Consider the following 12,069-nt stretch of genomic DNA (forward strand, 5'->3'; position numbering starts at 1 on the left):
TTTTTTTCTTTAGAAAATCAAGGGAAGGAAAATTTTATTTTAGTCTCAACTAGCGCCTCCCGTTGGCATAATCATCAGTATGTTGATGGTGGTCAATATAGCGTAGAAGTAGAGGTAGAAGGCCTATATTAAATCAGTATTGATAAGCAGATTGTCCTAATTTAGTCACTGCCATGCTTCTCTGTCAAGCCAGGCATGCTCATCGCGGCACATTGGTTTTCGAAATTCGAATCTACCTTTTGGGTGTCAAATGGCACAAACACTAAAACAGTTTACTGAGTGGTAGTATTTACCATTTTATTTGGTATCCCAATGCTCATATTTCCATTAATTAAAGGTGCAATCATTATTACTAAATTATGACTGTCTATAATGTACCGTAGTATATATTCAATTTGAAGGAATTGACCATGCAGAGATTTGAGTTCCTTTCAAAACTGAATACTATTTCATGCTCGAATTTTTAAAGTTCACTGCGCTTTAGCCCGGTGGGAGAGCAAAGGTGTGTGTGTGGGGGGAGTTATCTAGTACTGTAAATGTGAACATGATTGGTTTTAATGAGGCTCAACATAGCCAAACAACCAAATATTACCAAACAGATCAAATAGTGCACATCTACATAATTTTACTTGCAGGTTTTTGGCTGAAATTATCCAGTTATGTGGAACAACCAGATATTCGCTTTAAATACCAGCTCTTAGTTATCTTGGACACAGCAGATGATTATCTTGCATGGAGCACGTTCCAGAACTTCAACAGCCTTCAACAGTCTCATATTCGCATACCATTGGTGAAGGTAAATGACCACAATAGCCTTGCACCTTTCTCGTGATTCTATACTCTGAATACTGAAGGAGTATATACTAGCGCTCATAGGGTCTGAATACTGCCGGAACGTACTCTGGGTACGGTCCGGTATACCGGAACGTACCCTGGTCACTATTTGATATGGTTAGGGTTAGGGTTAGGGAGTAGGCGTAGGCGACTTTCTAGACTCGTTAGTCAAGTAGGCGAGGTACGGTTCGGAATATTAGATAGTACCAGGGTACGTTCCGGCAGCACCCCGGGGGACATAGACCCTCTCAGCTATACTAGCATAGCTTCCTCATTATCAATCATGCTGCAACTATGTACGATGTTTTGCTTGCAGTCACGAGAAGAAGATGTGAATCGGGATGGGAAGAAAGATCTCTTACACTTCTCATTAGAGATGCCGGTGACGGACACTGAAGACATCTTTGCGTTGCAGCTGTTGCTTTTCTTTGACTATCGATTATACGTGAGTTATAAATGACATAGTCATATATGGAAACCAAATTTTAAAAGTGTGCTGAATTTATTAAATGAACGACATTTCCGCAACTGAAATTTAACGAAATTTAGTGGTTATAATAACTGTGTGGCCAACCATTCTTCTGACAGTGCTATGGCTGGTATTTATTTCGACAGAAATTTTCTGAATTTACTATGGAAAGTATGGCTTATGTCCACCACAGTGCTATGCAGAGTGGTGCTGAATATTCTACAGACGGCCACCTGATACTTGTGCAGAGGCAGCCTTTAGCTCATAGAGGCGTCGATAGTAGATACAATGTAAGTGTGGCCTTTTCTCTCTGTCTCTAGAATGCATTCTCTCTTCCATTAGCCGTCTTTTTCCTTTTCCTCTCTTCCTCCTCTTTCTTCCTCCTATGTTTTAATTTTGCTCTCCTTCCTTTCTCCCTCTCTCCTGCAGACTCTTCGAATCCCTTACCATCTTTCTTGTCGGCTTTCTCTCCATCTTACTCTTTTCCTCTCTATCCATTCACGATATCTTCCCCATACATACCTTCACTCTTTCTCTTGTTTTTTTTCTATCTTTCTTTTTCTTTTTCTCATCATCTCCCAGACACGACTCTTGCCCTGACCTTTACACTCTCCAACTTTTTCTCCGCCTAACTCACTATACATTGAGAGTAATTGTGTGTATGGCATATAGAATTCAATTTTTAGCTCAGCTGACGAAGTCAGATGCAGCTTGTAGAATCGCATGATTGTCCGTTCGTCCATGCGTGCGTCCGTCCGTCAACAGTTGGGCACAAATCTTAACCGCTCGACGTACGGTCTTGATATTTGGGACGTCGGGGGGATTGCGAAAAGGACTCGGGATGTCGAATTTGGGGGTCAAAGGTCAATTTGTGTTAATGGAGGGGGAATATTTCCCCCTTAACTTAAAGGCTTACAATGCGCATCCAAACGCTAATTTCTCCAGTACTAGACTAGCAAATACTTCGTGGCATGCATAATCACACTACCTTATGACAAAATAAACTCTAGTTCCTCCCATTTCAATGCACGTTGTCTTATAAAAGGTATTTCGAAAATACCTCCAATGTTGTTGAAATTCTCCGATGTTGTTGACAGTTTCCCCAATCTCCAAGCAACCGTGCAGCGGTGCTGCGGTACAGCGGTACGGGCGCAGCAAAGATAAAAACATGTGACGTCACGTCACCACTTCGAGGCTATTGTTTGGCAAACAGTGGGCGTTTGCGCCAGAATGCCAGTTTTCTCACCTCTTTCTTGTGGGTTTTAAGCAAACGCGCAGTGAAATGGGAGCAACTAGAGTTTATTTTGTCATAAGGTAGTGTGATTATGCATGACACGAAGTATTTGCTAGTCAAGTACTGGAGAAATTAGCGTTTGGATGCGCATTGTGAGCCTTTAAGGTATAGGAGGAAATACGGAATTGCGGCACAAATCTCAACGGCTCGATCTACGCCTTAATATTCGATGTATTTATCACCAGCACGAAATTGGAGATCACAGGTCAAAGGGCAGTGGGGGAAAGGTTAGATATCACACATTTTCTGAGGACATGGTCTAATGGACCGAGTGCAAAGCTTTTTTGTTTCAGCGCTGTCCTACCATTTTTATCACTTTATTGAAAGGACCATGAAATATACTTTTTGCTGATGTGCGAAGAGTAAGTGTCTGATAACCTTTTGACCCTCAAGAGGAGGGTTAAACATGGATTTGTTGACTGTTAACAAAGGACTGAACAGCTTTTGCTATTAGAGCCCCCTCCACCCGCCCCTCTCCCTACCCTCTTCCTCCCCCACCCTCTAGAAATACCTGGCTACAGTACACGTCAGTTAAGCGCTGTCGCTCTGCGGCACTTGTTAGTATATATCGTGATTTCTAAAATTTGTTAGGGCAAATTTGCATGTTTATATCTTATGTCTGTATGTGTCGGTATAGTCTTTTTATTATTTATGTATACCATGTATACTGTATGTTGTTACAAGGTTTGCATTCGGTATCTGATTTCCAAAGTTGGAATTAAGCTTATACTTTCCATGTTCAAATCTGTTTATTGTTAAATGTTAAGTATGAATGGAATAAACTTGTCTCACTGGGCCATATCTTATGTTTCTCTTCATGATATAATGATTCATCTTTAATACGGCCTAATATTTTCAGAATACAAGCATTGATCAAGAAAGCATCTTTGCAGAGGCATATGACTTCAAACGTATTTTCAAGGAGTATAACAGCAGAAATGGTGAGGGTTATGTGCCTGTCTTCCTGTAACATTCCTACAAATGAAGCAATGGATTTCTAAGATGTAGTATTTCACATGTTGCAGCATAGTTTTACGATGACTTTTGGGGCTAATGAAATAGTATTATTTTTATTATACATACTTTTAAATCATTATTAATTATTCATCAATAATTCAGTTTGTGTTATAGTAATGCTATTGACATGTTAATTTGAGTATTTTTAGACAAACCTTAGATTATTAGGTTATTAGTTATTTTAGAGTTAGATGTTGTAAACAGTTAGTAAATGTATTACAGGTAAGTGTAAACTTAACTGCATGTTTAAATTCATTGCATAAATTTGTGGTAAAAATTGGTGGTATGGTTTCTCCCATGCAGTAACAACACGATACGATGCAGACTATTCTGTGTGGGTGAGAGGCAGGGGAAGCGGCATGCCTTTCACAATCACTATCACGGTGCGGTACCCAGAGGAAAGCGTCACATATCCTTTACTAAGAAATGTAGATGTCAGCCATATGTTATGCACGAGGTTGATATTTACTGCATCTGATCATACTATTTAGTGGTAGTGAAAGTGACGAATAAAAATTTTAATCACAGTATTGCAAACACAAAGATAATGATTCTATTAATATGCATATTTGCATGAGGCCCATTAGTTTGTTTGCCCTCACCCGACCGACCCGCCAAAAAGGGGCAGACTCAAAAATTTTATTGATCTTTCCCATTCTTTTTTTTTACAAATATTATCACTGCACATTATATAAATCTGTAGGCAATATATTATATGTACCAAGCAAAACAAACATTCAACATAAAAGGTATCTCTACACAATCACACCCGAGCATGTAGACACCATGCTGAATTTGTAAAAAGACCCCCATCAAAACAAGCCTACCTACCTACCCAAACTCAGTCTGGGTCGGGTAAGGGCAAACAAATATTTTTTAATTGTGACCTGCTTTGTTATTTCAAAAGTGCTTGCATGCAGTAGCTGGATTCTCCATATCATAGTTGTGTTTGAGGTTTATGGCATTTTTACTGGATTTCACCCCCCTTTTATTACATTTTCGGTGCTCTGTAACTATATTAAAAATTTACGAAGTGCTCTGTTGCCCTAGCTGCTTCTCCTTAAATATTTATCTTCATGACCTTTAATTGGACTCGGGAGAGCTGTAGCAGGTCTTCGCGCGGTAATCGTAAGGAGGTTTGCTAGTGATGTTGTTAGTAAACTTCACGCACGAGTATCCACATAGCAGTCGCATCAGCGATCCTGATAATTAGAGACCAAGGAATTGTTGGAAGGGGAGAGAGGTTCGGTGCATGTGTAGCAGCCTCGACCAGGCAAAATTCTTTGGAAGACCAGTGGTATTCCGCTGTGTCCGGCGTCGAACCCTGTAACTTGATTCTCAATTTGATGAAAGTTTATTAATATACAAGTATAAATGACATTAATCCATTTAACAGTCACTAAGCCTGCCTATGTTCACTGCGCGTGTTACGCTATGTCTACATTATATTTCGCGAGGCCTGCGCAGTGTGTCGTGAATGCCGGAGTTTTTCTTGACTGCTGTCACACGTACACACCAGGATTCTGGCAGGTGATGAAGGACGCGTGGATCCAGTACTTGGCAGTGCTCATCATTTTCGTGCTCGTCTTCGATCGAATCAAGAAGTACGTGTTCAAGAACCAGCTGGTGACGACGATAGTGGACAGGCGTGTTAAACCGCACGACACGTGATCGATCGTCGTTAGTCACGATGCCGCTTGAGTTGGGGCAGCTGTCAGAATTGTCGACGCGTCGATCACAGCCACTGTTCGTGGTTGCAGCTGTCGCCGCCTCTTATCTCCTACACGTCGTTCTGCAGTCTTTGTAATATTTGACTTTGTACATATGTAAATATTTCTGTGACGAATTACCTGTGTACAGGTGTGAGAGTGGGCGGCCTGTTGTGGAAACAGCTGTTGCACTATGAAATAAATCATTCGTACACTACAGTACTGGTATATTTGGATCGATGTTCTGAGGTTGCATTCTTGGCTTTTTCGCGTTTTGTTTTTTCGGAAGCAATTATCTAATAGAAGGTATGATTCATTGGTAGGATTGAACTCGTTTTGTCCTCATCAGATTCTTACATCAGAAGCTGTTTGAGCTGCTCATTTAAGTGAATTTTCTTTGCTAGTGAGTGTGTCCATCCTGTATTTTTTACACGTTTATGTAAAAGGTTTGAAATTCTACCATTCTATATCATGCTATCTTTGTAAAGGATGCTAGTTTACTTTTCATTTAGCTTTTGATGTTGCAAGTTTTTATCTGAACAAATGTTTGACGTTATCCCAACTGTAGTATAAATTTTGTTTGATATGCTAGGATTGTAACACTAAACTAAGAAATATGAAATACAGTAAAAACCCGCGTATAAGAACATAGATTTTAAGAACATGTTAGGCTAAAATTTCCCATTTAGACCCCTTTACATAAGAACCTGTTTTAGGCTAAGATTTTAAAGTAGGTTCTTAATTTTCCATTTTTTTTTTCCATTTTTTTCTCCTTCATTTTTTGGCATGTTGTTTTATTTCCTTGGATACATACTGTATCATACAGTATGGTAAGCACTGAAAAACTTGCACTGTAGCCCATCATGGGTATTAATTAGCAAAAATTGCAGTCCTTGTAAGAAAATTTTAACACAATTTGAATCAAGTATAAGCTTGATGCAGGAGTAATAATTGATAAATAATTGATAAATCATATTGATAATTGATAAATCAAGTATAACAATTAAGAACCTATTTAAGAACCTTTTGAGCCTAATTTTTCAGTAAGCACCATTTATATAAGAACCTATTGAGGCTAACTTGGAAAAATCTATGTTCTTATACGCGGGTTTTTACTGTATATCATCTCCAGAATAAATCGACAAGGTAATGCAATTACCTTTATCTTGCCTTTATTGAAATAATTTTTCAGTGATTCGATATGGGCATTTATATTGAGTATGGTTCATAAAATAGTTTGGAAATTGGATATGTACAAATTTTGTGAGAACTAATGGCATATAAAATGTATACTATTTATAAATGCATGTCTGCAATGTACAATATTTGTACTACTATTATTATGACAAGTATTGCTATGACAATAAATGGCCCAAATATTAAACCTAATGATTTGCATTTTTAGACTTTATTGAGTGGTTGGCACACGTTGCAGAGCACTTTCTGATACACGACATAAAGCAATGGTGGCTTTTTACAGGTGAATACAGACAGTTATGAGTGGGAAGCTATATAAATACTCTGCTCTGTAATATTTCTGAATATAAATTTTGATATTAGTTATCAATAAACCTCATTGCTGTTTTGTATAAATGGATGATGAAATTGAATTTATATTTTTCGCTGTCTTTCGTTGACCCACGCGTTATCAAATGATGCAAAGCCGAAATGTTTAACCAGGCGGTATTACCACATGATGCAAACCCTCGATAAATAATTTATAAGGGCAACACGCACTGTGGCAGCACGCCGTAATTTATAAGGGCAGCACGCAGCATTCGTAATCGGTACCGCGTCCACGTTAATGATAATTATCGACACTAGATGGCGGGGCAAGCCACGTCAGCGTCCAGCATCAGCAACGATGGCAGGTAAGAAAAGGAAAACAAGCCAAGTTTTGCAAGAAAAACATGGAATCAACGGCAACGGAGCGACGCAGAAAGCCGGTCATCGAACGGGAAAACACAACAAAGTGGACGCGGGCCAGGACTCGTCTGTCGACTCCTGGTACATCGTTCTTGCTCTGGCCATCGCCGTTACCATCAGCTACGTGCACGGCTCTCACATCGCGTACATGTTCGAGAGCGACAAACACTTCTCGCACATGTCGACGCTGGAGAGAGAAATGTCGTTCAGAACCGAGATGGGCCTGTACTACTCCTACTTCAAGACGATGACCGAAGCTCCGACGTTCCTCGCCGGACTCTCCATGCTCGTCTACGACAACGTCACCGAGTTTCCGCTCACGATCAACACCCTGAAGCGCTTCAACCTCTACCCGGAGCTGACGCTGGGCGCCGCCTACCGCGTGTTCGACGGCGTGATGGGCGCGCTCGGCATCCCGACGCAGCAGTGCTGGCAGGTGAACCGCGGCGCGGACCTCGCACCCGTTCCCAGCTGCGAGGGCATGGGTGATCTCGCATACTTCTACACGAACTGCGTGTTCTTCCTGAACGGACTGCTCATGGGCCTCTTCTTCCTCTACGGCGCATACCTGAGCGGCAGCCTCGTCGGCGGCGGCGTCGCGACGGCGGCGTTCTTCTACAACCACGGCGAGGCGACGCGCGTGCAATGGACGCCGCCGCTGCGCGAGAGCTTCGCGTACCCGTTCCTCGTCCTCCAGATGGCGCTCGTCACGTGGACGCTGCGCAGCCACCGCGCCGGCGTGCACCACCTGCTGGCGATCGCCGCGGCGACGACCTGCTTTGTGTTGCCGTGGCAATTCGCGCAGTTCGCGCTGATGACGCAGACGCTGTCCGTGTTCGCAGTCTACGCGCTGCGGTTCGCATCCGCGTGCAAGGTCAAGGTCGTGCTGCGAGGTCAGCTGCTTGGCTTCTCCATCGCCTTCGTCCTCCTGTTCGGCAACGAGATGCTGCTGACGTCGTTCTTCCTGCCCGTGCTGCTCACCGTCATGGCAATCGTCGCCATGGAGCCCGTGTTGGAGCGCGCGCTCGCACGGCCGCTCGTCTGGCTGGTGCAGGCTGCCGTCCTACTGACTGGAACGCTCGGGATAAAGACGCTCGCAGGAAGGCACGTATCTCACCGCGCGCGTGCATTCGTGCGACATGCAGTTCTCTTTCCATCGAAGGCACTTTTAACATTTTTGACATCATTTTTGACATTTTGTTAAAGGCGGGGTGTATCCTCCTTGGCACTGGGGATGCCATGCATCATTGTATTGCTAGCAGCATTCTCGTTGTTGTCATCATGTGTCACACTAGGTGTATCCTCGTTAGCACTGGGAAGGCGGGGCGCCGTGCATATCCTAGGTTCTTTAGAACCTGGTTAGATGGATCCCTCGTCGTTTTTGACATGGGAAAATGTTGAGGACATTGTACGGTGCTGCCAGCTGTAACGTGACATGCGGTGAATGGTGAAGATTGGATCTAAGTAGTTTGAGGGTTAATGCATTACCAGTTTACTGAGTGGTGTGATCTAGAATGTCATCTTTAATTGATATCCTATCAAAATTAACTGGCTGATTACATGTGTAGTTAAGACAAAATCATGTAGGGCGATTGTGTATCATAAGTTCATTGTAAGGTGATAATTCTCGTTAAAGCTTGGAACTAGTTACTGATTTGTCTTCTTTGGCTTATCAATGAAAACAACTTTTCCAATTGTGCAATTAGTATTTTATTGGTGCATTGAATAGATAAAATACAGGCATTTCTACAAATATAGATGCGATATTCCCAAAGTTATAATTCCATTACTTTAGGAGGCAAGTGGCATTTAATAACGCACACATAGCCCCGTACCGTTTTCACTGTTGCCCGCAGCGTTCTATACAAATGCTTACAATTAAACGTTTTCTCATTATGTTTCTGCTTGCTTAGGTTGCTTGCCATCACCGACGACGCTCACATCGGCAACATCTTCCGATCGAAGTTTTCCGACTACAAGGATTTCCACACGATGCTTTACACCTGCGCGAGGGAGTTTGACTTTCTCGAGCTCGAGACGGGCATCGTGCTGTGCAAGACCCTGCTGATACCGACGGTCGCAGTCGTGCTGCTGGCGATAGCCGTGCATCTCGTCAAGGACGTGCACTCACACTGCAAGGGCACGGAGGCGGTTGCCGACGGCGACGACGAGGACGAGGATGCGGGGGTAGTGCGATCGCGCGTGTCCGCCGCCGTGCTCTATAACGTCGTGCAGCTCTGCGCATTCGCGCTCATGGCCGTCATGGTGATGCGCCTCAAGCTGTTCCTCACGCCTCAGCTGTGCCTTGTCGCGTCGCTCATCGCCTCGCGAGACCTCCTCGCGGCTGTCGCCGGCCCGCGCGCGCGCCACTACGCCGTCGTCGCCGCCCTGGTGGCGGTGATGAGCTTCGCTGGCGTCGAGAATCTGCGCGCGCAGTGGGCGATCCGCGGAGAGTTCGCGAACTACCCGCTGGAGGAGATGCTCGAGTGGATCAAGACGCGCACGCCGCCGCCGGCCGTCTTCGCCGGCGCGATGCCGACGATGGCCGCCGTGAAGCTGTCGACGGGCCGCGCGATTGTCAACCACCCGCACTACGAGGACGCGGGCCTGCGCGCGCGCACGCGCCTCGTCTACTCGCTCTACAGCCGGCGGCCGGTTGCGGACGTGTCGCGCGCGCTCCGCTCGCTGCGCGTCGACTTCGCCGTGCTCGAGGACTCGTGGTGCACACGCCGCACGAAGCCCGGATGCTCGATGCCCGAGATCTGGGACCTCGAGGATGCGGAGCATCGTGGGAAGCCGCCCGTCTGCTCGCTGCTGCGCACCAACCCCGAGCCGCACTTCAAGACGGCGTTCAAGAACAGGGTGTACACGGTGCTGCACGTGTTGCACGTGTAGCAGCGGCCTGCGTCCATCGCCGCGGCGACGATTGCTTGATTAATTATGATTATCGATGATTGATAATTATAATAATGATAATAATTATAATACTTATTATAAACAATCGTCACCTCGTCCTCGCTGCTGTCCCAATCAGAGCCGTCGTCGGCCTCTCCGGACGACGCCGTCGCCGCCGAGTAGTCGGACATGTTGCCGGACGTTCCACAGTTGCCGCTCAGGTTCAGCATCAGCGATTCTGAAACGCGTTCGGCAGAGAAACGATTAACTAAGATCTAATAATTAGATCTAATATTCTTAATTATTTCAACGATTGGATCCGCCCCGACCCGATCCGATCTGATCCGAGTCCGTTCCCGATCCGACCCCGTTCCCGATCCGATCACACGCTCGTAGAAGATCCGATCGCGGCTGAGGCAAGATGCATTTTTTTGCAAAAGTTTTCTAGAAACGGGTTTCGTTTTCGACAAGCGCGAGATTTGAGATGAACGCGTGATCCCCGTGCCTCGCTTCCTTCCGTAAACGATCGATGATCGTAGATGCGATCGTCGAGAATCGATATGCTGCAACGTTTCCCGTTCTCGGACAACACGCGACGTTTCCGCAGCAAGGTGCGACGCTTCCACCGCGACGCTTCCACCGCGACACGCGACGTTTCCACGGCGATGCGTGGCGCTTCTGCGGCGACGCTTCATCAGCGACGCGCAACGCTTCCGCGGCTACGCGCGACTTTTCCAAGGCGACGCGCGACGCTTCCGCGGCTACGCGCGACTTTTCCAAGGGTAGCCGCGGAAGATCGCCTTGGAAAAGTCGCGCGTAGCCGCGGAAGCGTCGCGCGTCGCCGCGCGACGCTTCCGCGGCTACGCGCGACTTTTCCAAGGCGATGCGCGACGCTTCCGCGGCTACGCGCGACTTTTCCAAGGCGATGCGCGACGCTTCCGCGGCGACGCGGTACGTTTCCATGGCAAGCATCATCAGTGAGCTTACCCATGTCCTTCTCAGCATTGTCCTCGTCGGTGTCACTGCTGCTGTTGCTACGGACTAGTGTCGGGGCAACTGGTATGTCATTGGATAGGATCACCAGGTCCCCTCCATTCTCTCTCTTGCCTGACTTCACCCTCACGTCTAGAGCCTGTGGTAAAATGGCCCACTCTCCTTACACAACATAGTCATGCTACGTTATTACATTATAACATGCGTGACATCGTTATGTCATGTAGTCATGTTACATTATTATATTTAAACGTTCTTGACATCGGTATGCTCTATAAACATGTTACAGCATTACATCATAATATGACTGTACAAGTACGACTTCTCGAGAAAGGCAGATAGAACAGGTAGACAAGTAGGACCTGGGGCACTACCAAGTTATTTCTCGACTCCTCTAACCCGGCCAACCTATCATAATCGAGACAACAGGGGCACGTCACGACATCATATTTATTATACGTTCTGGTTAGTTTACCATGGCTATCAGCCACTGAACAGGTAGTAATAACACAAGAGCTAATAATACGTTATTATATTGTATTATTAGCTCTTGGTAGGGAAGGGTAACTGCCTCCTAGACCCCCCTCCCACCCCCGATCTACATTTGTCTGGGGGAGGGGTAACAGCTCCCTAGACCCCCCTCCCACCCCGATCTACATTTGTCTGGGGGAAGGGGTAACAGCTCCCTAGACCCCCCCTCCCACCCCCAATCTACATTTGTCTGGGGGGAGGGGTAACTGCCCCCTAGATCCCTCCCACCCCCGATCTACATTTCTCTGGGGAAAAGGTAACTGCCCCCTAGACCCCCCCCCTCCCACCTCCAATCTACATTTGTCTGGGGGAAGGGGTAACAGCTCCCTAGACCCCCCTCCCACCTCCAATCTACATTTGTCTGGGGGAAGGGGTAACAGCTCCCTAGACCCCCCCTCCCA

At 45.7% G+C, this 12,069-nt stretch overlaps 2 protein-coding genes across 3 annotated transcripts in view; both read left to right on the forward strand.

Annotated features, from left to right (window-relative positions):
• The window catches only part of LOC106814997 (transmembrane protein 231-like), an 8,944-nt gene extending 3,511 nt beyond the window's left edge, over window positions 1-5,433 (forward strand). Inside the window, exons 2-7 of the mRNA XM_014819397.1 lie at window positions 636-796; window positions 1,151-1,279; window positions 1,450-1,593; window positions 3,457-3,538; window positions 3,918-4,023; window positions 5,123-5,433. Coding sequence (XP_014674883.1) covers window positions 636-796; window positions 1,151-1,279; window positions 1,450-1,593; window positions 3,457-3,538; window positions 3,918-4,023; window positions 5,123-5,285 — 785 coding nt within the window. The 3' untranslated portion in view covers window positions 5,286-5,433. The remainder of the gene's footprint in view (window positions 1-635; window positions 797-1,150; window positions 1,280-1,449; window positions 1,594-3,456; window positions 3,539-3,917; window positions 4,024-5,122) is intronic.
• Window positions 5,434-5,540: 107 nt separating this feature from the next.
• Window positions 5,541-10,205, forward strand: LOC106814996 (probable C-mannosyltransferase DPY19L1). 2 transcript variants are annotated; one of them, XM_014819396.1, is made up of 4 exons: window positions 5,541-5,629; window positions 6,729-6,803; window positions 7,148-8,353; window positions 9,163-10,205. In XM_014819396.1, the coding sequence occupies exons 2-4, from the start codon at window positions 6,787-6,789 to the stop codon at window positions 10,142-10,144; spliced, it is 2,205 nt and encodes a 734-aa protein (XP_014674882.1). In that variant the 5' UTR covers window positions 5,541-5,629; window positions 6,729-6,786; the 3' UTR covers window positions 10,145-10,205. The 2 variants fall into 2 exon arrangements, with proteins under 2 accessions (XP_014674882.1, XP_014674881.1); XM_014819395.1 differs by having other exon boundaries at window positions 6,729-8,353.
• Window positions 10,206-12,069: the final 1,864 nt, after the last annotated feature.

Source organism: Priapulus caudatus, unplaced genomic scaffold (assembly GCF_000485595.1).
Source record: "Priapulus caudatus unplaced genomic scaffold, Priapulus_caudatus-5.0.1 Scaffold1019, whole genome shotgun sequence".
NCBI lineage: Eukaryota > Metazoa > Priapulida > Priapulimorpha > Priapulimorphida > Priapulidae > Priapulus > Priapulus caudatus.

What these genes read in the sequence shown, in the direction of transcription:
- LOC106814996 (XM_014819395.1), top strand. Translation starts at nt 7,128, where the DNA reads ATGATAATTATCGACACTAGATGGCGGGGCAAGCCACGTCAGCGTCCA. An exon ending in ATAAAGACGCTCGCAGGAAG is followed by an intron (nt 8,354 to 9,162) that starts GCACGTATCTCA and finishes CTGCTTGCTTAG; the next exon opens with GTTGCTTGCCATCACCGACG.